A 25,146-nucleotide genomic window follows, 5' to 3' on the forward strand; every position below is an offset into this window, starting at 1 on the left:
CAACGCGAGGAAGGCATGTCTCTGAGCCGCTCGCCTCGGATGCCCGTGCTATCCAATGGGCTGGCAGGAGGCGGGACTAAGCGGGGAAAGTGTCGCGTCGTGAGCGCTGGGGATAGGTAGGTTGTTGTGTGCGAGGCCGTCCGTCTGAGAGAGTGTCGGTTAGACTAGGGGAAAGAAAAAAAAAAATCTGAAATATTTTCTTAACAATTTCAAAACCAGTCGCTTTCCTTTTATTAGTCTTTCGCCCCCTAATCCTTTTCGCATGGTATGGGGAGGGGGGACTATATAATCTGGAGATAAACAAGGGCGGGTTGGAAACATGTTTTAAACCTGTTTATTTTTCTCTGCCAGAAAGTACCGTAACCTATTATTCGGATTTTATTGGATTGGCATTTTATTTAAATGGAGATCTAACCATAAAGCAGCCAGCAGCCCAGCGGAATCTAGACAGGGTTGTTGTGTGGTTGAACATCGGGGGCGGTTATGTGTTTATCTCCCGGGTTTATTGTTTCATTGTGGCTCCATAAGTAGCTGTAGGATTGTGGGGCTAATCGGACACAACCTGATTAAGATCAAGCAATTTTATAGAGCAGCATATCCACTTTAAACGTGGGACTTGATCCTGTATCAGCCTTAAATATAAACCAAACGAGGTGAGTGGCTTTTCTTTTCTTTTCTTCCCCCCTTCATTTATTCCTTTTACTCTAAGCATGATGTATCTAGTGTTGGCCAGTGCACTTTAGCAACGGCCCTGGCCTATTTTCTCTGCTTGGCTAGATACTTCCAAAAATAATCGTGTTTGCATGTTTAATTGAACTTATTCACTGATGCATGTTTTTCTGCTTCTTGTAGTGTAGCGTCAGGCTGTGTTATTTAATTGATTTAATGTTGTTTTCCAGACAAAGTCCATGCTTAGTAGGTAAGCTGTAAGGATACGAGCTGACGATGCCCGTTACGTAACGGCAACTGTTGCTGATCGCTAGGCACAAAAAGGATGCAAAAAGTTACGTTTCTTTTACATCAGTGACTGCTAAGGGACTTAACTCACGGGCAGGAGTCCTACTTGGGTGTCAGTAGTTGAAATGAAAGCCTTTAACATGTTTGTACTATTTTGTGACCCATGCCTGCAGGACATTTTTAAGATTACAAGGAAAAAAAATGAAATAAGACAAACCATCCAGTATCCTAAGCTGGTGGGCTACTTGCTGCTGTAGTTTCCATTATCTGGTGTGTGTTGTGTGTTGCTGCTGATTTCAAAATACAAACCCTAGTGAGAGGAAAGTCGCATCGTGACAGCCCAGCGGGGTCTAGATCATCAGGTGCAGGCAGCGTGTGTTCTCCCTAACAGACCGGCCATCTGCATTGCATATTTAACATGCATTTCTTAGTGTGCTCAAATAATGTGATTTGAGGCAATGCAGATGAATTGCTTCTGTTATGGACAATATTGAACACTCCACACAGGGCCAGATTGTCTCTAAATGCTGCAGTTAGTGGTCAGATTGTGTGTCCCATGAATTGTATTCAGGCGAGGTTGCTTGTATGTCAAAGGCTACTATCTGAACAATTGTATTTAGTCAGTGACACCCGCTAATCTGTTTTGCGGGGGCTTAGAGCTTGTGACATTGAAGGATGACGCTCTTGTGTGCTGCTTAATTAAAACCCGTCTTGTCTTAAAAGTGTAATATGAAATGTGGCCAAGAGCTTTGTTGATGCAGTCCAAACTTTGTTTCATAGTAAAAATGCCATCGGGATGACGCAATAACCACTTTGTCACTGATACCAGCGTTCTTTCCTCTTTAAGTGTTCCACACTCGATTCGGAGTTTAGGCTTTTTCACAGCCTTCATGACCATACAGCAATTCTTATTGTGCCAAAGTTGTTATCTTCCTTTTAATGGGCTTAGAGTGTTCTGTAAGGCATTTAGTCCAAAAAAACAAAATTAAGGAAAATAAAACAAAAAACCAGTATTACCAGTCATGCCTGTTATGTTTTGAACATGAAGGGACATAACTTAGTTAACAAAGAAATTACATCTTACAGTTGCAGATGGACATTTAAAGCTGTGTACTTCAAAGCAGAGTAGTCCAATGTATGTAAAAACAAAAAACTTTCAGAAATGCATAGCAAACATGTTCTCCATTACTAAGGTCCATGTGATATAGTTAGCCAATTTTATAATCATAATAAAACAAATGTTTGAACATTTGTGTGTGTGTATGTATATATATATATATATTATATAGACTTCATTACATAGACTTTTTTGATGTGTGCACAGAAATTTAGCTTCACTCTTGAGTTTAAATGCATCTTCCATTTGCTTCTCAGTGTTTTGTCCTACTTTTTGTAACATTCAAGGAGTTGTCGGCATTTGTACTGTATTGTTTCTCCTTTCATCTTTGCAGCTACGTTTGAGTGCATTGAGATTGGTGCATTTCCTGGCAGCTGCAACTTTCTTCAAATCCTCCCATAATATTTTAGTGGTATTCAGGTCAGGTGGCTGTGATTGCCAGTCCAGCGCTTTGATCAATTTCCTCTCCAGGATGGCTGTTGTTGACTTGACTGTGTGCTTGAGATTGGGGTTTTGCTGAAATATGACAATACATCTGAGGAGCTGCAACTGCCAGGTATCATTACAGTCAGTAGTGTGTCTTCGAATGTGGCAGCATTTTAAGTTTTCCTTCCTCCCTAAAGAGGTAAAGCAGATGCACCCCCACACTTGCAACTGCCATCCTTCCTGATAATGGCCTGATAACCTTTTCATTTGAGGCCTCTGCATTTTAGTCTCTGTGTGAGTTCTGATTCTGCTTTGGATTCTCTTTAAGTCATTGTCAGTGTCTTGGGACACTAAGCTCTGAGTTCTTGCATTCATATACTAAAACCTTTACCTTGGATCATGGAAATTGTGCTTTATCGGGTTTCTTTGACTTTTCTGGTATGAAAGGAGGTTTCAGATTCTGCAAAATGATGTAGGTTCTGGACGTAGGATCTGCTGTTAGTTCTGAGTTGTTGCAGGCCTCTGAAGCAATTAATCATCTTCCCTAATGTGCCCTTTAGCCCTTCTAGAAGAATCATAGCACAAGTTATTTTTTAGTTTTCTGTTAATGTTTACATTGAGTCCTGATTTGTCTTATCAGTTCAGGGATAGGGACAATAATGACCCAGAAGTTTGTTTAGTTTTTCGTGATGAAAATAATGAGATGCACCAGATTGGACTGTAAAAAAGCCAATGTATACATTATATTTACAATAGAAATAAACTCAAAATTAAGTCTAAAAATCTAGTGTTTTGGAAAGTTTACTGCTGTTGTCCAGGACTTTAGTATGAAATGATTGATCACAGTCTTTCTTTCTATTAGTATGGTTTTTAACCAGGTCTTAAAGCCTGGGCTATTTTTAAAAAGTTGATGATTGAAGAGCAATGGGCCTGAAATAACTGATACTGACTGGAACTGAAAAAACGTAAATGCAGACTGTGGGGAGTTTAGGCTGTATGAGTTGGTGGGAGGCAGGGGTGACTTAAAAGTTTTGTGATGTGTTTTTGTTACAATAACTTGAGTTTCCTGAATGTCAGCAATATTTTCTTGTAATGTGATGTGTGTAGTCTTCTTGAGGAGGAAGGGGGAGGGGGATGATGAAAAAAACAAAAAAAAAAAACAGGGTAGGACATGCAGCAGAGCAGTGCTAAGCTTTTGAGCCTGGATTTTGGGACATATCTCAGCTTTGTGGATTTCTTTTGTCTCCACTCAGGTCCCCTCCCCCCTCCCCCTTCCCCCCTCCCCCCCAAAAAAAAGAAAACCCACAAACAAACACAAAAAGCCGGTGCCGAGAGGGCAGGCTCACCTCTTCTGGTTGCTCGTGTCTCTGCCTCTCGGGGAAACTCTACCATGTCCTCCATCCTGCCTTTCACCCCCCCTGTGGTGAAGCGCTTGTTGGGCTGGAAGAAGTCGGCCAGTGGGTCGGGCGGCGCGGGCGCAGGCGAGCAAAACGGGCAGGAGGAGAAATGGTGCGAGAAGGCGGTGAAGAGCCTGGTGAAGAAACTGAAGAAAACAGGACAGTTAGATGAACTGGAGAAGGCCATCACCACTCAGAACTGCAATACCAAGTGTGTCACCATTCCCAGGTAAGGACCGTGGGGGGCCAGGGACACTTCTTGGGGGCTGGGATAATGTTTGAGAAGGGCTGTGTTTTGTTTTTTTGTTTGTTGTTTTTTTTCCCCTTCTTCTTGTTCTTTGCTGATTACAAAGTCTGCAAGTAAAATTTAATCTTAGCTGGGCAGCTTAGTTAAGTGGAGTGGAGACCCCTTCTGCAATCAAAATCTTAAACCGGATTTCTTCAACAATCTTCTTAGTAAATGCATCCAAGGCCCATTCTACCTATTAGCCAATTAGCCAAATGCTGTCCTTATATCCTTTTTAAACTGCTTTAATAAGTAAACTGGTTTAGACAAATGTATTTGTTAAAAAAAAAAAAGAGGAAGAGAGAAGGGGGGTGAGTAGTATGGCTGGCTGACTGGCTAATATGTCTGTGCATATTAAATTACTGGACCAACATTATGTTCAGCCTGATTTTCTGGTTAATCCTTCTCTAAGACAGAAACAAGGCTGCCTGGAAAGATTGTCACGGGACTATAACTTGTATTAATCCTGTAGCAGTCTTTACAAACATCTTTTCAAGGATATTGTGTTTTTCAGGAGACCTGTACTGTTTCTGTCTGCATCTTTTTTAATGCAACTCTGCAGTTTCTACATGCAGTTGTAGTTGGAAATATGCACCCGTCTGTAGAAAAAATGTATTCTGTATTAATTTAGTTTAATATTTTCTATTAACTGTGGAGTGGCACTCACACTTTCTCCTGAAATTAACTGGAGTGTTTAGTTTCCTCCAGGCTGATGTAGGCTTCATCAAACTGAACAGATAGTTTTGTTTAATATACATTAAACATTACTTATATTTATCACATGTATTCACATGGAATATACAAAATGTTGCTGCCTGTAAACTTTTCAAACATGCAAACAAAACACGGGGGGACAAGGAGTGAAAATATATGGATCAAAATTGTAATGCATGATGGGAACAAACGCAACATATACTAGAATGGAAATGGGCATTGCCCCATCTTTGCTGACTTGATTGCAGCAGTTCCCTCACTCATCTTTGAACCAGGATTATGGCTGCCAATTGTAACCAAAACATCTGTGACTTCTCATTTTAAGGAAACAAAACCACAAATGTAGGTGGCAGTCTGATCCCCTGTTTGCCAGGTGTTTTAACTATACTTTTAATGCTGTTTGAGATTTTCAAGAACAGGTATAAATATGTATTCCTGAACATAATAAACAAAGAAACATTTCCGTTGTGAGTCTTATCCTTGAAACCATCTCGTGAGGCTTTTACAAAGTCTTCCGTAGGTCCTACCACAAAGAGTGCTCTTTATCTTGGCTTAAAAGTAACCCAGTGAGGTAGTATCTCTTCAAAGAGAAATCTTTAAAAGGTGCGAGGCACCATGTTTACCGGGCAGCTTTGACTATTGAGAGATTTATCACCTTTTCCCCTTAATATGTGCAAATCTTGTTTTCCAAATTGTGGTGATGAAATGCGATGGTGACTAACATGCCTGATTAAAGAGCTTCACATTTCTCATCAAGTGCATAATTTGTGGTGATTACAAAAACAAAATTCATACATGAAAACCCTTTGTGTTTTTTTTCTTCAAAAGCAATCTTAAGCACTGTGATAATTGAAGTATTTTTCTTCCTATCTCCTAATTTTTAATTCCAAGCAGTACACAGAATGACTGGGGATGTTGGCACTGCCAGCTTCCTTACTGTGAAGCACAACATTTTGCTCCAATGAAACTTGATGCTGGATTACAATTAAATATCCTTTCATGTCTGTACATTTTTAGAGATTATTATTTTTTTTTGTTCTCTCCCATGAGGATACTTTTTAAAATTGAGCTTTGGCAATTTCAATAGGTCTTGTTTTATTTCATACCTCTGTTGGCCTTGTGCTGTGTGGACACCTCAGAAATGTTGTAAGACTTTAAATTGAACAATACAGTGCTTTGTATTTGAAGAAGGCATGAGTGATGTTGTGCTTTTAGGAGTGTGATTTGCACCCCTTGACTTCTGTCCTTGCTCTCTATTCACAGTAAATTATGTTGTAAAAGAACCAAGTACATAACATAACTGTTCATGAAAAGTTTCTGTATTGAATTCCGGAGAAAGGAATATTGCATTACAAAATTAAAAGCAAAATGAATAACTGCTTTGTGAATTAATGGTGAATGGGACTTATTCTAACATAGCTTTAAAAATTGAACTGCCAGTAACAAAGAAAAGCAAAAAAATATATATATATAGTGCCTTTCCTGAGGCATGCAGCCTTTTGATCTCTTGGCATATTTCTTCTCTGCTTGTAAATTCCAAAGATCCATGGTTAACCATGAGATGTGAGTATTTGTTTTTCTGTGCTTTCCTGTTCTTCCATAGTTGTTCTAATTGTTATGGAGGAAAGTGTGTGAGACATAGGAAGGGAGTGTAAGATGATTAGAAAACCAACAACAAATTGCAACAGAAAATGTTATCTTGGCTTTTAGATTCAGTGTGAGCAACTCTTAGTGAAGGAGTTGTCATTGTGAATTATGCAGGAACTACAGAAGTTTGGAAATAGGTGTTGTCCCTTAAATTAAACTGTCCCATTGCAATACCTCTTTGGGAGCTAGTCTTGAATATGTGTGACACTGCACATTGTTCTCTAGTTTTATCGTACTTTCCTATTACTTATTTAAAGTAACCTTGAATGTATACAATCCGTATAGGGGGAGCAATTTCCTGTACTGCAATTAGTTTACTGCATCTAATCCTAAAATTAGCCCTAGAAAAGAGAGGGAGAGAGTGTCCTTTAGGAATTGGTCCAATGACAAAAATGACTGTTGGAAGGATGACGAACCCCATGCATCCAATGCAAGTCAAATAACTATAGAGGTGAGGTTTTCCATTCATCCTTTCACCACTTTTCTCCTCTTTCATCAATGCTCGAGTTGCAAACTAATTTGACTGTCTTCTAAATTGCGCGTTTTTAATCAGGAAGTGGGTGGATGCGGTGCCACTGAAGGAGATGATCACGGAGTCAGTAAATAATAGCCAAATCTAACATTTTTGTGTGTGTGAGACACCTGTCCTTTGTAGCCATGACAACAGGGTTAGCTGGTTGAATCGCCACCCTATTCCTCAGTCTGACCAATTAGGTGTAACGGGTATGCTTGATTACAGGAGCATATATTTTAGGTCAGTCCAATTGCCATGATATGAGCTCACTTGTGTAATTTACACCTGTTAAACTATTGATAGATTTCAAGTGCTATGATTGAGCTAAAGAGGATTGTTTTTGTTCTTTGTCAAAAATCTAAATGACTCCAAGCCTGATGTTCTATGAAAACTGATTTAATATAGTTACTGTGTGACAGAGTATAAAATAATCTTAGTGTTAGTTATAATTTCAGCTTTTTGTAATCATATACTGAACTTATGTCTGAGTTTCAGTGGTTTTCTACCTTGTATGGGAAATGCTGGTTTGTGTGTTAAAGTATAATCAGTCATTTGAACACTGCAGGTTTTATTTCAGGCAGCTTTGCCAACAAGAAAAAACCAAGACCATGTGCTACACTTCCCTTTGCTTATGATTGGAAATAATGTCCTACTACATACTGCTCTATATTCAGGACAATATGGCTTGCATAACAAACAAACAAAGAAAAGCAGTTTTGCAGGCAATGATATCAAAACCAGATTATGGTTACTTAATATGGGAAGGAATTTAACAAAGATTTTTTAAATCTTTGATCACCCTGATGTTTGAAAAACTTGTACATGAATAGGCCACTGGAAAAACATGAGGCATGATACAGCATGAGACTTTCCACCAACGGCTTGCTGACATACAATCTTAAGAAATGGAATAAAGAAAAGCACAATTGCACCCCTCCCCCCTCAATTAATGCTGCACTGAGATCTTCAATTAGATGTATTTTTGTAATATGTACATGTCTTACTTTATTTCTGGAAATTGTCTGAAAGGCACTCTGCCACAAAATTCAAAACCGTATTTCAAAACAGCTCTGACTGTAAAGAGATAATTATTGTATCGCCCATGTTCAGAATAAATGGTCTGATTTACTGTAAGTAGGTTTGGTCACTTCTCATAGAAATTACTAGATGGCAGTAGTGACTGGTTTAACAATCTGTTTTTATTGGTACAGATGTGGAATTTGAGTGAAACCAGCATTGATGTGGAAAACTTGTTTTTATTTACCTTAGGGTTATAGAAGGCCCAGTCATTCCTCATTTTACACATCTTTATTAGGACTTTCACAGACATGGCTTTGAGCCTGGTCAAGTTAGAAATTGTACTGGCACTGTACATGACTGACTATAATATTTTATATTTTTTATGGATGTCTTATGTCTAGATTCTAGATGTGTAGCAGGATGAACAAAATAACTGACTTTTAATGATACTGACATCATATTTGGCCTTGAGAGAAGGTTGTTACAGTGCAAGTTGAGTGACAGTATGGAAGGAAAAAATCTGTGGTGTTTTGGAGATAATGTGAAGATTTAAAATATGAGAACCTATGGATGGCCAGGTGTGCATCCAATATTCAACCTCAATATGTGTTATTTTTGGTAAATGGAATTAATCAGAGCCTGCATACAGTGAATCTTTACTCTTTCTTCCAATGTTTCCAATGTTTTAATGTTAAGATTCATTGTTCAGTCTATTGTAATTGTAATCTCAGTGCTGTGGCTTATTTTTTTATCCCCACTGTAGAGAGTGTGTCCACCTTTTATATAGTTCAGAAAAATTGGTCACAGTGGATTGGCTAGCATACTCATTACTGCAGATTGTCCATCTAATTAACAATGGGTTATTCTGAGTTATGTATGTATAAAAACTAAAACTAAGCACATTTAAACTGTATGTAAATCACCAAAACTTGATTTCAAGTAAATTCAGAAGGTTTAGTAGATGCAACAACTTTTTAAACCATGTTAGTGGTTTGTAAGAAAGTGAATGTCATAAGTATGTATTTTCTTCATACATGTAGCTAGGCCCATCAGAGAGCTTCTTCTCCATCAAGACACTGTACCTAACAGTGATGAGCAGATTAGAAATTCTCATAAAGAAATACAGAATTCCTTTTATTAGTCTGGAGTTTGGAAAACCTTAACCTCCAGGGTTAACAGTAACCTTCAGGGAATGATTATCAGAGAAGCCCTTTGGATTAAGGATATTTGGGAACCATGGCATTTCTACAATTTTTCAGGAACAAGATTGACATTCAATAAACTACTGATCATCAGACAGACTACATTTGGGAGAACACTTTCACACATATTGCCTTTCTTGTTTTACTGACAAGCAAAAACCAGAAGCTTCCACAAAATACAAGACTGGATTCAAAATGCTCATTCATTTGAAAATGACTAATGAAGCCTTGAACAATTCATTTACTGTGTTTAAGGCTTGACTGCTGTTGTGTTTCGTTTGCTGAGAAGACTCCACAGTGTTACCAGTGGAAATTAATGTTTGTGTACCGGTTTAATATCAGAAAGTGCTAATTTCTGCATTTGAAAACAAAACTACCATATACAGAACTGAATAAGATATATTTACCCCCCCTGCCAAGTACTTGGATGCAGATGATTTTTGCAGTTATCTGTAGATGTACCTGGCCATTGTTTCATGAAGTCACTTTTTCTGGATCCATGTTTGCAGAATGGATGGAATTAATAGAATTGCTCCACAGTCCTTCCCAGCTGCTTCTGTGGTTGATGTAATCCCACTTATGGAAAGCTTTATTTATTCATGGCATGTGCTGTGGTTACTGTATTATGCATAAACAAATAGAGAAATTTTGTCCAAGTTCAGATGCTACTACCCAAAAACATAAGTGTGCATATGTATATATAGGCCTGTATGATATTGCAGGGATTTTCCCCCCTTTCTTCGCTCCAAGGGACATTACTAATCAACTTGCTTAATGCCTCAGTAAACCATAGTATTTGCTGTGTGCTGCTGACTGTTTGATGCCGTATCCATTGATGAAACTAAATCTTTCTCTGTTTTATGTCAGCGTTGGCAAGCCTTTTAACCATTCTAGAGCAAAATTAAAGCAACCTGACCCGAAAATGTACATATTTAGTCATGTGTTATTCGTGAAACCATATTTTTAGATTATATGGTTTGTCCTCCAAGATTGTTTGCAATTAAAAATCAGTTCTTTACAATACCATCAAGAGCCAAAGATATTAATCTACATTTAAAGTTCTTATTTTTGTATTTATTGAAAAATCAGTGAAAGCTCATTTGGCATTTAAAGTTAATATATCAGTTTTCTGCTAGGACTTTGTCTGATTCCTTCTTTGATTGAAGGAATTGCTCTCAATTATTTTACTGATAACCTATATATTTAAGAGAAACTGAAAGCATTTAATCAGGTTGAGAATGGTTTGCCTTTTCATACCAAGACTCGAAAATAGGATGCCAAAAAGTCAGTCAAGCATTTCAACATAAAAATACAATTTTGATCCCTCTGTCCTTTCTCTAAATTTAAGCACTGTTACTCTGACAGTGTGTTGTAAACAAGAGCTGCTGCTGCTGCTGCTGCTACTTAGATGCAGTACTGTGACTCAAGACCACAGGATCGATGCTGCAGAGATTTACCTAGTTTCTTCCGTGAATGATATTCATTAATCCTAGCTTAGTCTGCTTTTAGCAATCAAGTTGCTACTAAACCCATAAATTGTAAGTTTTATGCTGCTAAGCAACTTGAAAGTCTTAGATCATCACATTGTTAAGCCTGTGGTCCAAGGCTGATTTATTATCATGACAAAACCTTTTTTTTTTTTTTTTTCTAAAATGCAGAAATGATATACACCTCCCAATAATTAAAATCTGTATTCTTTTCCTTTATTGGGTCAGTGCCATTTAAGTAATGCAACTGAAAATGATTTCACATTGTAAAAAAAAAAATCACGTTTTAACTCTGGCATTTCGAACAAGCTTTACCCTAAAATTGTCTATATATAAAAAATACATTTAAAGGTTTCTGATTTAGATTTTAATCAAACTTTAAATGTGACTTCCAGTTTTTACCAAAATTACTGGAATAGGCAGCTCCTTCATGGGAGTTTTTTTGGCATAACCTTCAAGTGCTAGAACTGTGAATTTTAATTTTTACTTTTCTGCCCAGAAAAAGTTTCAACATTTCGTTTGCCAAGTTTACTTGTTAAGATCCTAATGAAGTCTTTACACACAATACCAAGGAAGAAGCCTCTTGCCGTGAAATTGTTAAAGGTTGATCTGAATGTCATTTTAAGATTAACTCTCCTACTGTACACCCAGAGGTGGGGGGTGGGGAGCATTAAGCCTGGCTTCCTCCTGAGAGGCTGTTTTGAATGAATTGACAGATTTGTTCACTAATTGCCCTTCTCCAATCGATCAGCTTACCCCATGGCAAGCCATAATGAGCACATCATATGTTGACACAGGCTCAGCACTTTGCAGAGATTGCCCTGGGTGCTTAGGCTGACTGCCTTGCATATCTAGGTGCTGACCTTGTAATAAATGGCAACACGTTAATTGAAATGTGTATTAAAATTAGGACAATTCTGATTTTTTTTTCATTTTTTCGTTTTCCTTGTTTTTGTAGGAATTAACTTAATGTTTATATTCTCCTGTAACTTCTTAAACATATGTCTTCCTGGAATAGTTAATTGGCTTGCAATATTTACTTGAAATGATTTAACCTCTGACTCCCCTTGTCGATTATAATATTGGATAATGGCAGTGAAAAGGAGTACCTTCTTGTTGCAGCTTCACCTTACATTTCCTGTGTCTTAGCAGTCCTCAAAAGGTATGGATTTAAGGAATGGTTTACAGCCAAGATGCAATCTACTTATTCTCCTGAAGAAAAGGTTTAGACTTCTAAAGGGACTGTTAGGAGTGATATTTATTTTTAAGCTCAAGATTTTGCAATCCATCTTGTGGTCCTAACATTGATGCAGAGCTCCAGGTAAGAGGAGCATAAAGGAGATGTTGATATCAGTGGTAAATTATGCATCTAGTGAGGAGGTTCTTCAGTTCACTCCAGAGAAGAGTGGTATGTGGAAAAGGTCAACATCTTGACATGAACTTTCTGGGTTACTTCTATTTAAGAATATTATCGGACAGTGTATCTCCTCTATAAAGGCACATTTGTGTTTTGAGGGAATGTATGAGAAGCTGGGGCAAAACTTCCTGTTTGACTTGTCATGTAGAGACAAGCTCAACAAATGCAACCAGTTTTGAAAATGGCAAAACTGTAATGCACTGGTTGCTGCTAATAACAGATGGAATAGCGGTGTGGTGTAGGATCATACGACAGGGAGTACTTAATTCCCAATAAGTGGGTCAGCAATCTGGAGCAGGGGCCACGGCTACTCCGTCGCTGTGATGTGAGACGTCTCAAGATTGCTGGGTTGTGGTGAAGCCTTTCATTTTAGTTTATTGACTGGTTACATTTTGTAGAAAGAATAAATGGACTTCACAACCATATACTAACACAGAACCATAAAGGTTTCAGTGGCATTCTTATTTTTCTGGGTGTTTGGCAATCATTTCTATAAAGTATAACTTGAAAACCTTGCCTCAGTTGTTGCATAAGTGTAAAATGTAAATCTTTCAGTCTGTGAAAGTCTCGCGACCCAGTAAATCCTCACTGAAAGGTTTCACTTCTCTGCCAGCATGGATTTTTCATCTTCCCCTTTGCTTTTCTTCTGATTTTTTACAGTCTTAACTTGTCAGCAAAATCATATAATGAATCCAATCAAATGATTTGTCTATTTAGAGGTCGTGCCGAGTACAAAATGTGTTTTCTGTCGGTGCTCTTACACAAATTGGGTCCACAATCAATAGTTTGGTTATGAATGAAAACAAATTCCCCTACAGGTTGTGTTTGGCAATATATTTTTAAATGCATGTTTCTTGAGGTAGGAAGCTATTACTTGCCCCCTTTTCCCCCCAGTTTCTTTCAACTGTCACTTGGTATTTAGTTTCAGTTGTGCAAGTTTAAACTTTGTATACAATCATTGCCATTTTGTTTCTGATGCAACATCCTTCATCTCAGCCTTTTAAATTTATTTTCACTGCTTTAGTTTAACCAAGTAGCATAGGATGTGGTCTGCCCAGTCAACATTATTAAATGTTTTGTATCTATGTGCTTTTGTTGAAACTATTCAGCCAAAACTACTCAGGATTCAGTACACTACTCATTTAATATTAGTTGCCTTTTTAATTTCTAAGCCCAAGAATAAACTTCTTACTGCATGAGCTAGATGACATGCACTGATCTCTGGTGTTCTGGTGATTCTAGTTGGCAGATTATTTTAAATTTGTATGTACTAAGGACCACACCAGGAATAACAAGTAAACTACTGTACATGTACTTTTGTTAGTCTTCAGTAACATTTTATGCAGCGGATTATAGTACAAGTAGAAAACTATACTAACCTTTACCACAAAATTATATCATTTACTGGTTTGCTCTTTTAAGTCTTGCATCTCATGACAAAGGTATTATAAATAATAATAATAATAAGGCAGAGCTATAATCAGTTTTGTCTCCATTCATAGCAAAGTGGGCACTTAATCATAGTTCTGCAAATTGTTCTTCAGGCATCTTTGAACCGGGATTGCATGGGACAAAACCAAAAAGGGTGCTTGTCTTCTCTTAAACTGGATCATTTATGTCTTGAAAATCTGTAAAAGACTAGTTTTCAGCATTCTGATTTTAGGATTGTTTAAAATAATAAATCCTCCCAATCAAGGATTGTGCGGATACTTCGCATCACTACTGTAACAAGATTAATCTATCAGTGTTTCATACAGTAAAAAAAAACCAAAAAAAACAAACTAGCTTGTGTTTACTTTTGTTACTCTTGGTTTCACTTGCTTATTCGCAGTGTTTTGTACTTTGCAGAATCGGTATACATGTACGGTTTGGTGTTCCTTACACATGAATAAGCTGTTTTTAAGGAAACCACTGTTTGGTGGTGCTGCTGGAAGTTAATTTGTAAGTAGAGGTTTGAGTAACATGCTTTAATCATGCAGACTTCGTGGCTTATGTTTCTTAGCCCTCTAAAAGACTAATTGTTTCCCCAGTCCCCCCCAGGATTTGCTGTATGTAGGCTTTAAATCACACTGGACTACTTTCCTATTCCACCCTGTTTGTGCTGTGCTGTTTTTAATAAGGGAGCTGATATACATTTCTGTAGAAACCAATAAGCCAGTGTGTTTTTGTTTCCCAAATTCTTCCCACAAATTAATGGTCACTGGCTGTTTGACCTGTGGTGAAAAGTCCTTATTTTCAATGAGAGCGGGGATATATGGTAAAACATTTGCTGTTCCTCTGACTTTGTATTGGTTTGCCAAGGCTACAATCCACCTCAGATTTAAATGAACCGATTCAATTTCCCCCCCTTCCATTACTATAATTTTTAAACCAGGGAGGTTTAAAACAATTACAAATTTGAAAAGCATTTTGAAGAAAATTAGTAATATCACCCTTAATGTTGAGGATGGAAAGAGATGCACTTTAACATTTTAAAGCTATTTTTAGAATCTGCACTGTGTGGCAGCTGCTCTCACCCACCTTAGAGGAACCTGGGAACCATTATGCCATTGGAGACTGGGTTGACTTGGTGTATTTTATTTATTAATGAAAGTGGTCTGTGGACAGAGGCCTGCAATGCTGTCATCAGACCAATCGGGTTTGGTGCTCAGTTTTTTTTTTCTTTTTTAACTAGCAGTGCATTGAGAATCTTCGTGTCGTAGGCATATAAAGTGTATCTTGGGGGTCTCCACTTAGTTGAACAGACACATAATTTGAGTGTTTTGTGTATTTTACACATGCATGTATTATGATTTCTGTGTTGTGGTTTACAAGGACATAAAACGTCACTTTCAGGGGTATAAGTTAAGCTGAACGTGAGATTCACCTGGTGAATGGATAATCTCATAAAGTAAGGTGGATAAGTAAAACCTTGGCTTTCAGTTTGAGGAAAACCATGTGATGTGAAATGTTGATGTGCAGGTATTAGTTAATGGCATCAAGATACATGATTGTTTATTTCTGCTGCTGGGAACTAAGAGTGCAGATGGTGTTCATAGTTCCCAGTACAGATGGATATTACAGGTCATAAAGATGTAGCTCAAAACAAATGGAGGAACTGTTCTTTGGTTTTCAGGCATGCACTAATGTATATCACTAAAACACTAATAAATACAAGCCACCCCCCTCCCCCAATACCAATACTGTTATTAAAAGAAACACTTTAGAGATTGGCAATTAAGGCCATTAAGATTTGGTCACTGTAAATGCACTGCGTGAATCCATGTGTGAGCTGCAGTGGGAATTTCATCGTAGTAGGGCTTTTGGTCCATTTCAAAGTTTATGGAAATGACACCATCTTACCAAGCTGATGAGGTTTAAATTCAGTCCCATTTCAGAAGCAGTGCCAAAGACCTTAAAATTAAATGAGCTGTGAAGGGGCAGGATTTCATTCATTATATATCGGATTCTGACGATATACCCTCAAGTACATTTTGTCATGCAGCCATCCAAGTGTTCTCAAGTCTTGTTTTCCATTCCATATTTGTTTTTTCGAACGGCTCTCATCTCAAATCATAACCTGTTTTTTCTGCACTTCTGGATCTTGGATGTATTTATTTCTCTTTGGGGAGTATAAAATTACCTTCAGTTGTAATGATAGTTGTTTTTCTGAGGTTGCCTCATGATGGAATGGATTAATTTTTTTCATGAATGGTTCTAATTCTTGAGCAATTAATCAAATACAATCAACCGTTATTTTAAACACTTTGGTGGAATTTGGTTGTTCTTTAATTGACTTTGAAATAGTGTCTATTGTTGGAACTGTGCATGATTTTTAAACTGGATAAGTGAAAATGTTCAGCAGAATAAACCCAACTACAAAAATAACCAAGAAAAATACAACTTTAGTCTTCAAGTTGCAACATGAGTTACAATGCAATGAGTACAAAATGTCAGTCATGAAAGTTTTTTTTTTTTTTTTTTTTTTTCCATTTTACTTTGTTGCGTGTTTTTTCTTTTTCCATTCTAATGCCTCTTTTATATGAGATTGTCTTCCTCATTGGTAATATTTTAAATACAATCTGAAATCTCAAATAAAAGAGGCCTATTTGTGTGTTTTCTTCATGTTTTAATCTCATCATGGTATTTTTGAATGAACCATGCCCCATGTTTACATCATTTTTTTTTTTCGATTTTCTGTGCACAGCAATTGCTCTGAAATTTGGGGACTGAGTACACCAAATACGATAGATCAGTGGGATACCTCAGGCCATTACAGCTACCCTGACCAAACCAGGTGAATATTCTCACGTACTATGTCACATACTACAGATGAATGGGTCCAGAGTGTAAGAATATGGAAATGCCTCATTACTTTGCTGGTTAAATAATATATATTGGGTTGAAAAGATTTTATTGAAGAGGGCTCTTTAAGATACTTAATTTAATCTGTTTTTTTGGTTGTTGTTTTTATCAGATGTCTTTTTTTGTGAACATGTTTACTCTATATAGAGAACATTCTCAACTGACCCAAAAACTGAAAGCACTGAAATCAAAAACCTGTATACATGTATATTGTTTAAGGTATTTCTATTGACAATTTGTTTTCATTTAGTGAGACTCATTGTCTTACTGTTTCTTAGTTCTGGTGAAGCTGCTAGATGTAAGAATGTAGAAATGGTAGAACTCAATTCTTTGCCAAAGAACATTGCAACTGTTTTTGTTCATAACATCTAGGCCTAGCTTTTAATTAAATGACAAGCCTTTAGTTTCAGATGCCATGTATTAATATGCTTTGAATAGAAATTGTTTGTCTTTTATATATATATATATATATATATGTGTGTGCACAATAGTTCAGCCATGGCAGCAAACTGCTGATTGGCTATCAAGTGACCAATTAGAGTTGCATCTTTTATAATGGGTAATTAGAAATTCTTTTCATGAGACTGATTCCATTTGCTTTTGTCTGGGTGAACATAAGTTCACTTCATTTTTAGAATCTGCTTTAAAAAAGTTTTGTTCTGAACATAAATTGTGGTGTTTTGTGTTTGTGTTGAACTTTATCTTTTCATTCGATCTTCTGTTCTTTTTCCCTGGTCTTTCAATTCCAGGTCTCTCGATGGCCGTCTGCAAGTGTCTCATCGTAAAGGCTTACCGCACGTTATCTACTGTCGGTTGTGGAGGTGGCCAGACCTGCACAGTCACCATGAGCTGCGAGCGATCGAGACCTGTGAATATGCGTTTAACCTTAAGAAGGACGAAGTGTGCGTCAACCCGTACCATTACCAAAGGGTTGAAACGCCAGGTATGAGGACTAGGGCGAAGCTGCCTCTGTTCAGAGATCACACACAAACAAGAACTGACAGACAATATTTATAAGATAATTTCCTAAAGAGTACTTGAGGTATATGAACAGGGACCTTGGAACTCAAATTTCAATTTTTGTCTTTTAAAATTGAGTTACTAGAGTACTAGGGCATCACCTTATTCCAAAGCTCAATCACTGTGAGCCATTGAAGCTAATTTCATTAAGCTGTTTTTTGTTCTTTTCTGTAAAGCACACTCACAATGAAGTATTGACTGCAATCTAAATTGTGGATTGGCATTGTTTGAAGAGTAAGGCTGACATGCCATATGCTTTTATAATTCCTGATTGTAAGCTGCTTGGACAGTACACTGTGGTTCTCTTTTTGAATATTACTGATATGCAAGACTCAAAAGTGTAAGATTTTGGTTGAATAAGTACGATGGGTTAATCTTACTGTATGTAGGGTTACGGAGGTTTTGGGCAACCTTATTTTCCTCCAGTGGTAATAAATTCATGGTCATTAAGCTAAACAAAGTAGATGTTATCTTACATGGTTTTATTTTGTATTTTTCCAGTTTTGCCACCTGTCCTCGTGCCAAGACACTCAGAGATTCTAACAGAGTTGCCTCCACTGGACGATTACACTCATTCCATCCCCGAAAACACAAACTTTCCTGCAGGAATTGATCCACCAAATAATTATATACCAGGTGATGCTCAAGTCTTGTTTTTTGTCCCATTTATTTATGTAACTACATCATACGTTCATTGCCAAAATAAATTGATTTGGAAAAGGTTATTGGAACTTTTTTTTTTTTTTTTAATGCTTTTAGATGTTTTCTATCCATTATGCTGTGTGCACTCGGAACATCTCCTAATGTAAGATTTTAATCTTGGCAAGCCAGTAACTTACATTGTCAAGGAATCTCCAGATTTTAAATTATTAAAATTCATTGTAATTGAAAATATTAATGTTAACATTTTAAGTTATTCCTTCCAAAGCATCTTTCATGTCTTCACCTGGACTGAGTAGATCCCTGATTTAGGTTTTGTTTGTTAAGTACAAACTTACAGATGTGATAATTTATATCCCCTCCCTCCCTCATCCTCTGTGTAGAAACACCACCACCTGGATACATCAGTGAAGATGGGGAGACGAGCGATCAGCAAATGAATCAAAGTATGGACACAGGTACATTCCCAGCTGTGCAGTTTGGAAATGCATGTCACAGCTTGGAAGTGAAATCTAGATTTAGACTTCTGTCAGAACATGAGGCATTACTCTAAACAACCTCTTTAAAGGTGCAGTAAAATAGTGAATACTGAAGTATCTCTGGGGATTGAGGACTGCGTACATCATGCAAACATTTTAAATATTAACAATGCATGAACACCAATAAATTGCAGAAATCAACAGAAGTTAATTTGCTTCTTAGACTGATTGAACCACTACTGCATTTCTATTCCAAAACAAAAATGAAACCGGTTCCCCTCAAATATTTAAGTTCATATATTGTAAATAGTATGACTACATGCCCTAGGGGAAAAAAACTAATAAAAACAAATTTATGTACCTATGAGACCTATATTTGTTTGTTTTTCCCTCAGAAAGTGACTCGATAGGGTTAATTCTGTAGAATAATAATGCCTTTAGATTTCTATTTTTCTGATTAGCGGACCATGAGAACAGTCACAGTTTAACAGCGTAATCTTCAGAGGATTCAGAAGAAAGCACAACCAGAGGGATCACTGGGAGGGAAATAGTCTCAGGCATTTGCTGAAGCATTTTAATTTCTTCTGCTTTGGAAGGCATTAGGCCTAAATATAAACTCTATAAACTGTATTAATCCTGGGTATAAAAATAACTGCTAATCTGTCCCACCTTCCCAGGTTCTCCAGCAGAACTGTCACCAAGCACGCTTTCACCTGTCAATCACAGCATGGGTAAGAACAAAACATGTCTTTTGAGCACTTCCTTTCATATTTATTTTAGGAGCAAATTGAGCAAATTCCCATTTTTAAATCAAAACTAGAACAACAACAAAAAAATTAATGAATTTAATGTGAGAATGGATCCGTCCGTGATGTTGGGTTGTACAGTCTGTCAGCTGTCTGTCTTGATTGTCGAGGATATTTTAAAACATTGATAGCTGTCACTGGGAGTAGAGTAGCATTAAGGGGGGGGGGGCATGACTTCATCAATATGGTAGACGGCGGTTATTGGCAGACATGATAAAGCCAACTTTCAGTTAGAAACAACTTTTTTTTTTTCTAAGAACCAGCCCCTCTCAAATTAATGAGTGGATTCCTGACACAGATCTTTAAAGCCCCTTATTGACAAAGCTAACCGTTCATGCACGTTGTCACTCATTATTTTATACCATAAATATACCATTTATAAAACTATTTCTGAATGAAGCTTGCAAGCACCCTTTACCTTTTTTACGTCCGACTTTCAGCTACAAAAATGAACCCATGCCATGATGCAAAACGAGTATATGAAACATTACACTTTATCTTCAGACACCCAGTGTGATTACATCAGATTGGGAATTGCTACTTTTAAGTACTCTTCCTGTTTTACTTGGGGAATTAGTTCAATTTTATAAAGCCCATATAGTGATATGCCCTAATATACTTTGATTTAATATTGTAGTTTTAACATCCATACAAAACTATATATAATAGATGGGAATAAATCATTATGCAATTGAATACCAGCCATACTTCTTACATGAGTTTGTTCATGAATGTATGCGTTTTCTCCTCCTGTATAGATCTTCAGCCTGTCACATACTCGGAACCAGCCTTTTGGTGTTCAATAGCATATTATGAATTAAATCAGCGAGTTGGAGAAACTTTCCACGCATCCCAGCCCTCTTTGACAGTAGATGGGTTTACAGATCCGTCAAACTCTGAAAGATTTTGTCTGGGTTTGCTCTCCAACGTAAACAGAAACGCGACTGTTGAAATGACCAGAAGACACATAGGTAAGATTTTTAGTTTTTGTTCCCTCCTTTGAATAAATATTTTTTGATTAACAAGGTTCCTAGTTTTCCATGCTCAATAATTTTCTGATAGACGATCTGTATTATGGACATCTGTTCAGCTATTTAAAGAGAGGGTATAAATCAGGCTGTGGCATGACGGTAAAAACAACAGCAAAAGGGACTAGACCAGTTAAAATACCAAAGCATCAATTTTATTGCGTGTTTTAAGATTAGAGCGCAGAGTTACTGTGCCCAGCAGGGTGGGAGCTATTTTCAGTGCAGAAGAAGCACTCCTGCTCTATACTTTGCAGCCGTACAGGCCTCTAGAGTGAGGGCTATGGGGCTTTACAGGAACATGCTCTTTAGTTTAAAAAGAAAAAAAGAAATGAAAAATTGCTTTGAAACCATGTCTAGTTGGTCATGGGTATGAAACCACTCCTTGGTCCATCATCTGGGTCAAAATCGACCTTTAAAATTCCCCAAATGCATCATTTTATGATTTTCTTCTAATGTATGTTTAATTCCCTTAAAGTGAGTTTGAGTTTTAGAGGTTTAATGGGCCTTTCCTCTTATTAATCCAGGGAGAGGCGTGAGGCTGTACTACATCGGCGGTGAAGTTTTTGCGGAGTGCCTGAGTGACAGCGCTATATTTGTTCAAAGTCCAAACTGCAACCAGAGATACGGATGGCATCCCGCAACAGTCTGTAAAATTCCACCAGGTAGGCAGCCGAAAAAATCTGGGCACAAACCTTCCCGTCTGCTGGGATTGAACTCTGAGTGACCCTGACATTTGCAGGTGGTGAGGTGAACCAAGAAAGAAAGACAAGAAGAGGTTCTCCGCTAGCCTGTGTGTTAGAACACATCTGTGCTCAATATTTAAGCTGTGATGCAAGTGCAAGCTCTGCTGCAGTGATGGGGCTTTTGGAGAAGAGACTTGATCAGTGTTATCTTTCATTTTCCTTTTATATCTTGGAACATATCATACAAAGTCTAATAGTGTGAGTGTGAATTGGAGAGGCTAAGATGTGTTCGGGAAGTCACATGTTTTTATGATGCAGTTAAATACAGTACAATGTTGGCGTTCTCATTTCCTGTCTGTTCTGAGTGGAGAGTTGATAGTTTCTTTTCCGCCTTTGCAGGATGTAATCTAAAGATCTTCAACAATCAGGAATTTGCTGCACTACTTGCTCAGTCAGTCAACCAGGGCTTTGAAGCAGTTTACCAGTTAACCAGGATGTGCACTATCAGAATGAGCTTCGTGAAAGGCTGGGGTGCAGAGTACAGGTAAGACCAACGCAAAGTACCGAACGATGTGTTAATTCGTAGATTAGCACGGTTTGATCACCAATTCAGTGAATTGGTTTCACAATTTGTGTACCAAATACCTAGGCACTGCTGTGAATTTCCCCTAACCAAAAGCCTAAACCGGGGAATGCAGCGAGTTGGAAGCTGTTCCTATCTGTACATCTTTAGCAGTTGACTAGCATTCCTGGCCTTTAAAGAAAATAAATGTTGCAAAGCTTCTCAAAGCTCAAATTTCAGAAAAGGAAAAAAAACTTTCAAATAAAATAGTTTGTATCAAGGTGTTCTGCTGAATCACTGAGCAGTCAATACCCACAAATAAAACAATGGTTACTGAACATCTTTTTATGAAATTAGCATTCTGCTAATTTACATAAACACGATAGATCCCTTCTGTTCCTTTCTTCTAATAGAACTACTTACACCCCCCCCTGCCACAACATGCAGTATTGATGCATTGTGTTTGAGCAGGGGCTGGCCTTGTCTGGATGCTGGCCTTGCAGGCTTCTGCTGTATTGCTGAAAAAGTACTTGAAACATAAATGGAAAGGCATATAAGCATAATGATAAAACCATAAAGCATGAATGCATCTTTAAAAATTAAATTAAACAAAATAGCCCTTCCACATGTACATTTTCTGTGCACTTCTTTCAGAGCAGCCAGTTAACCAGTCACTGTCTGTAATGATTTTTGTTTGCCAGTAGCAGAGACTTGTGTTGTAGCTGGCTGGCTCCTGTCAGTCATTTTGGCTGACAGTGACAGTGACTCACTGCTAAAAAATCCCACCTCTTCGAGATACCGAGCCAGGCTTTTCCTGCTTTAGCTGCTGTATTTTTCCACTTGGTTAAGACATGTATTTGGTATTCAAATCGTAAGGTAGTGTTGATGCCTGAAATACTGACTCGTATTGTGCAGATAGGATCTTTTCACCAGGTATTCACAGGGGAAACCCAGGGTCCTGCAGAGTAAAAAGTTCCAGCTAATCCATTTTCGACCACTTTGTCTCCTTTCCAGACGGCAGACTGTAACAAGCACTCCCTGCTGGATTGAGCTGCACTTGAACGGACCCCTCCAATGGCTGGATAAAGTGCTGACACAGATGGGCTCCCCGTCAGTGCGCTGCTCCAGCATGTCGTAATGGCCTCCCCAGGACAGGGACAAACACCATGGAGTCCACGAATAAAAGAAAGGAAAACAAAGACTGGCTCTAACATGTCTTTCATAGTACTTGCGACCCCACAGACTTTCACTGTTAAAAACAGAAATGGCACTTGATGTCCCATCAGCTTAATGCACCTTGTTTAATTCTTTCCCCAATACCTTGAATATTAAATGTATTAGTCTTAGAAATCCAATATATCTTGACTTTAGAAGTATGGGGATGGATTGTAGGTGGGTGGGGAGGGGGGAGTAATATGGGAAGACGTTTAATACTTGGCATAGCATTACTTTTTTGAGTTTTGGGTTTTTTAGTTTCATTTTCAGGATTTTGGCCAGATAAGATGACATTTTGATGGTCATTTGTGATGACTTCTTTAAGAGAGAGTTTGAATATTGTAACTGTCATTTTAATTAGCTGTACCAAGTTTTTTTGTTTTCTTTTTTTTTTTTTTGTTTCCACTCCTAGCAAAACAAAAGAGGAAAATAATGATTTAGATAATTTATGAAACAAAAGTATTGTGGCCACAAAGATTGTGTTTTGACAAGAATGCCAAATGACGAGGCGCGGATCTCTTGAGGATTTCCTTTCTCTTCCTCTTCTCCCCACTACTAGAGAATGTTGCCTTTAATTCCTGAGGTGTGCTGTTATAAGACATGCTTCTTTTAACCTTCGGAGAACAGATAGGAATGTCGTAAGTGACCGAGCGCAGGTTTTCGCTGAGACTAGGTGCGTTGTGGGTGGACACTGCAGCCGCTCTGGTACCGGGTGGCGAGTATCCCTCTGCACGGCCGGGTCACACACAGCTGCGGTGTCTGGCTTGGTTACAGGATGTTCACCAGATGACCTCCGTGTCCTTACCATGTCCGGTTCTTTTCAAACTAAGTATTTCAATCAAATCATGAAGGGTAGGTGTACCCCCAAATGCTGTAAGTGAGCTTCAGGTATATCTACATTGGCAAGATTTTATTTTTTTATTTTTCTCTCCAGCTACTTTTCTTTTTGTATTGTCATGTATTTTTATATACCTTTTTTTATTATTCTATAGCTCACTTCCTTTTTAATAAAATTAACATTTTTAGACCACATCCTGTTTTTGAAGGAATGGAGCTTATCAGTGTGAGAGTCCAGTAGCAAAATAATTATGTAAGCATGAATCATCCTCAGATATGGCTACTTGTTGGTTTTCTCACAGATTTACAGTTTGGTTCCTGTAGCACAAGAGATGCTGCCCGAATCGACACTTCCCCCCATAACTCTGAAAACCTAATAACCTTTTTTGAAAGAATTTGCGCAGAGTGAGTTTTTGTTTGGTTTTAAAAATATATATATTGAAGAGGTGCAATAAAAGTCTTTCATAATTAGTACTTTAAATGCCTTTAACCTGAGCTTTCCTTTTCCGTAATATAGGAGAACTTTAAAAAAGAAAAAAAAAAAAAATCCTGGGTCATGTTGCCTATGAAGTATGTTGTTACAGAACTGTGATAATTTGGCAATTAAAGAGAATCGTTCCATAATCTTCACACAGTACATTGTTGAAGTCTTGGGTGCCGAGTGGGGGAAGGAGGGAGGGAGGGAGGATCTGAGCAGTGTTCAACCAGCTTGCATCAGGGAGGGAGAAATGAGACTGCAGAACAGGGGGGGAGGGCAATTATGTAACTTCTGTATATATATATATATTTAAAAAATTCTTATGTACAACTTACTAACGACTCTGTGATCTAGCTGTCTGTCATTCTTTACTTGTTGTGGCAGTAGCAAGATTTTTAAATGTCTTTCCTTTTCTCCCCTCTTCCTTTTCATTGTTGATTCCTATCTTATTACACTAGCAATTGTACTTTGTAAGTGCAACTAGTGATTAGCTTTGAGAACAAAAATGTGGCCAGTGTTATAGCTTTGAATTGGCAGAGGCCATGGAGGCCGAGTGAGGAGAATGTTCTGCTTGCCATAAAGGTTTGTTGGGTGTTGAATCGATACCAAATAGAAATGAAAATGGGCAGACTAAGATATATGTATACATATATAATGCATATATATATATATATATATATATAATATGCATTTTATTTTATATTTTGGCAAAGCATTTAACAGTTGGTGAGCTTGTTTTACCAGTAGATGGATGTATTGGTAGAACATGTGAACTTCAGACGATAAGCTTTCAGGCGTGTTGCATATGCAGACTTCATAAATACACTAATAAAGGTTTTAATTCTCATGA

General features: G+C 37.7%; 1 protein-coding gene across 3 annotated transcripts; it reads left to right on the forward strand.

The window, feature by feature from the left end:
* The first annotated feature begins 106 nt into the window (after nt 1-106).
* smad2 (SMAD family member 2) lies at nt 107-25,146 on the forward strand. Of its 3 annotated transcripts, none has more exons than XM_066712107.1 (11): nt 107-653; nt 3,754-4,126; nt 16,371-16,460; nt 17,278-17,471; nt 18,050-18,184; nt 18,592-18,666; nt 19,365-19,418; nt 20,252-20,464; nt 21,046-21,183; nt 21,604-21,748; nt 22,781-25,146. In XM_066712107.1, exons 2-11 carry the CDS (start codon nt 3,891-3,893, stop codon nt 22,902-22,904), a joined length of 1,404 nt encoding a protein of 467 aa, XP_066568204.1. In that variant the 5' UTR covers nt 107-653; nt 3,754-3,890; the 3' UTR covers nt 22,905-25,146. The 3 variants fall into 3 exon arrangements, with proteins under 3 accessions (XP_066568204.1, XP_066568205.1, XP_066568206.1); XM_066712108.1 differs by having other exon boundaries at nt 18,592-18,654; XM_066712109.1 differs by lacking the exon at nt 16,371-16,460.

This window comes from Amia ocellicauda, chromosome 8 (genome assembly GCF_036373705.1).
Source record: "Amia ocellicauda isolate fAmiCal2 chromosome 8, fAmiCal2.hap1, whole genome shotgun sequence".
NCBI lineage: Eukaryota > Metazoa > Chordata > Actinopteri > Amiiformes > Amiidae > Amia > Amia ocellicauda.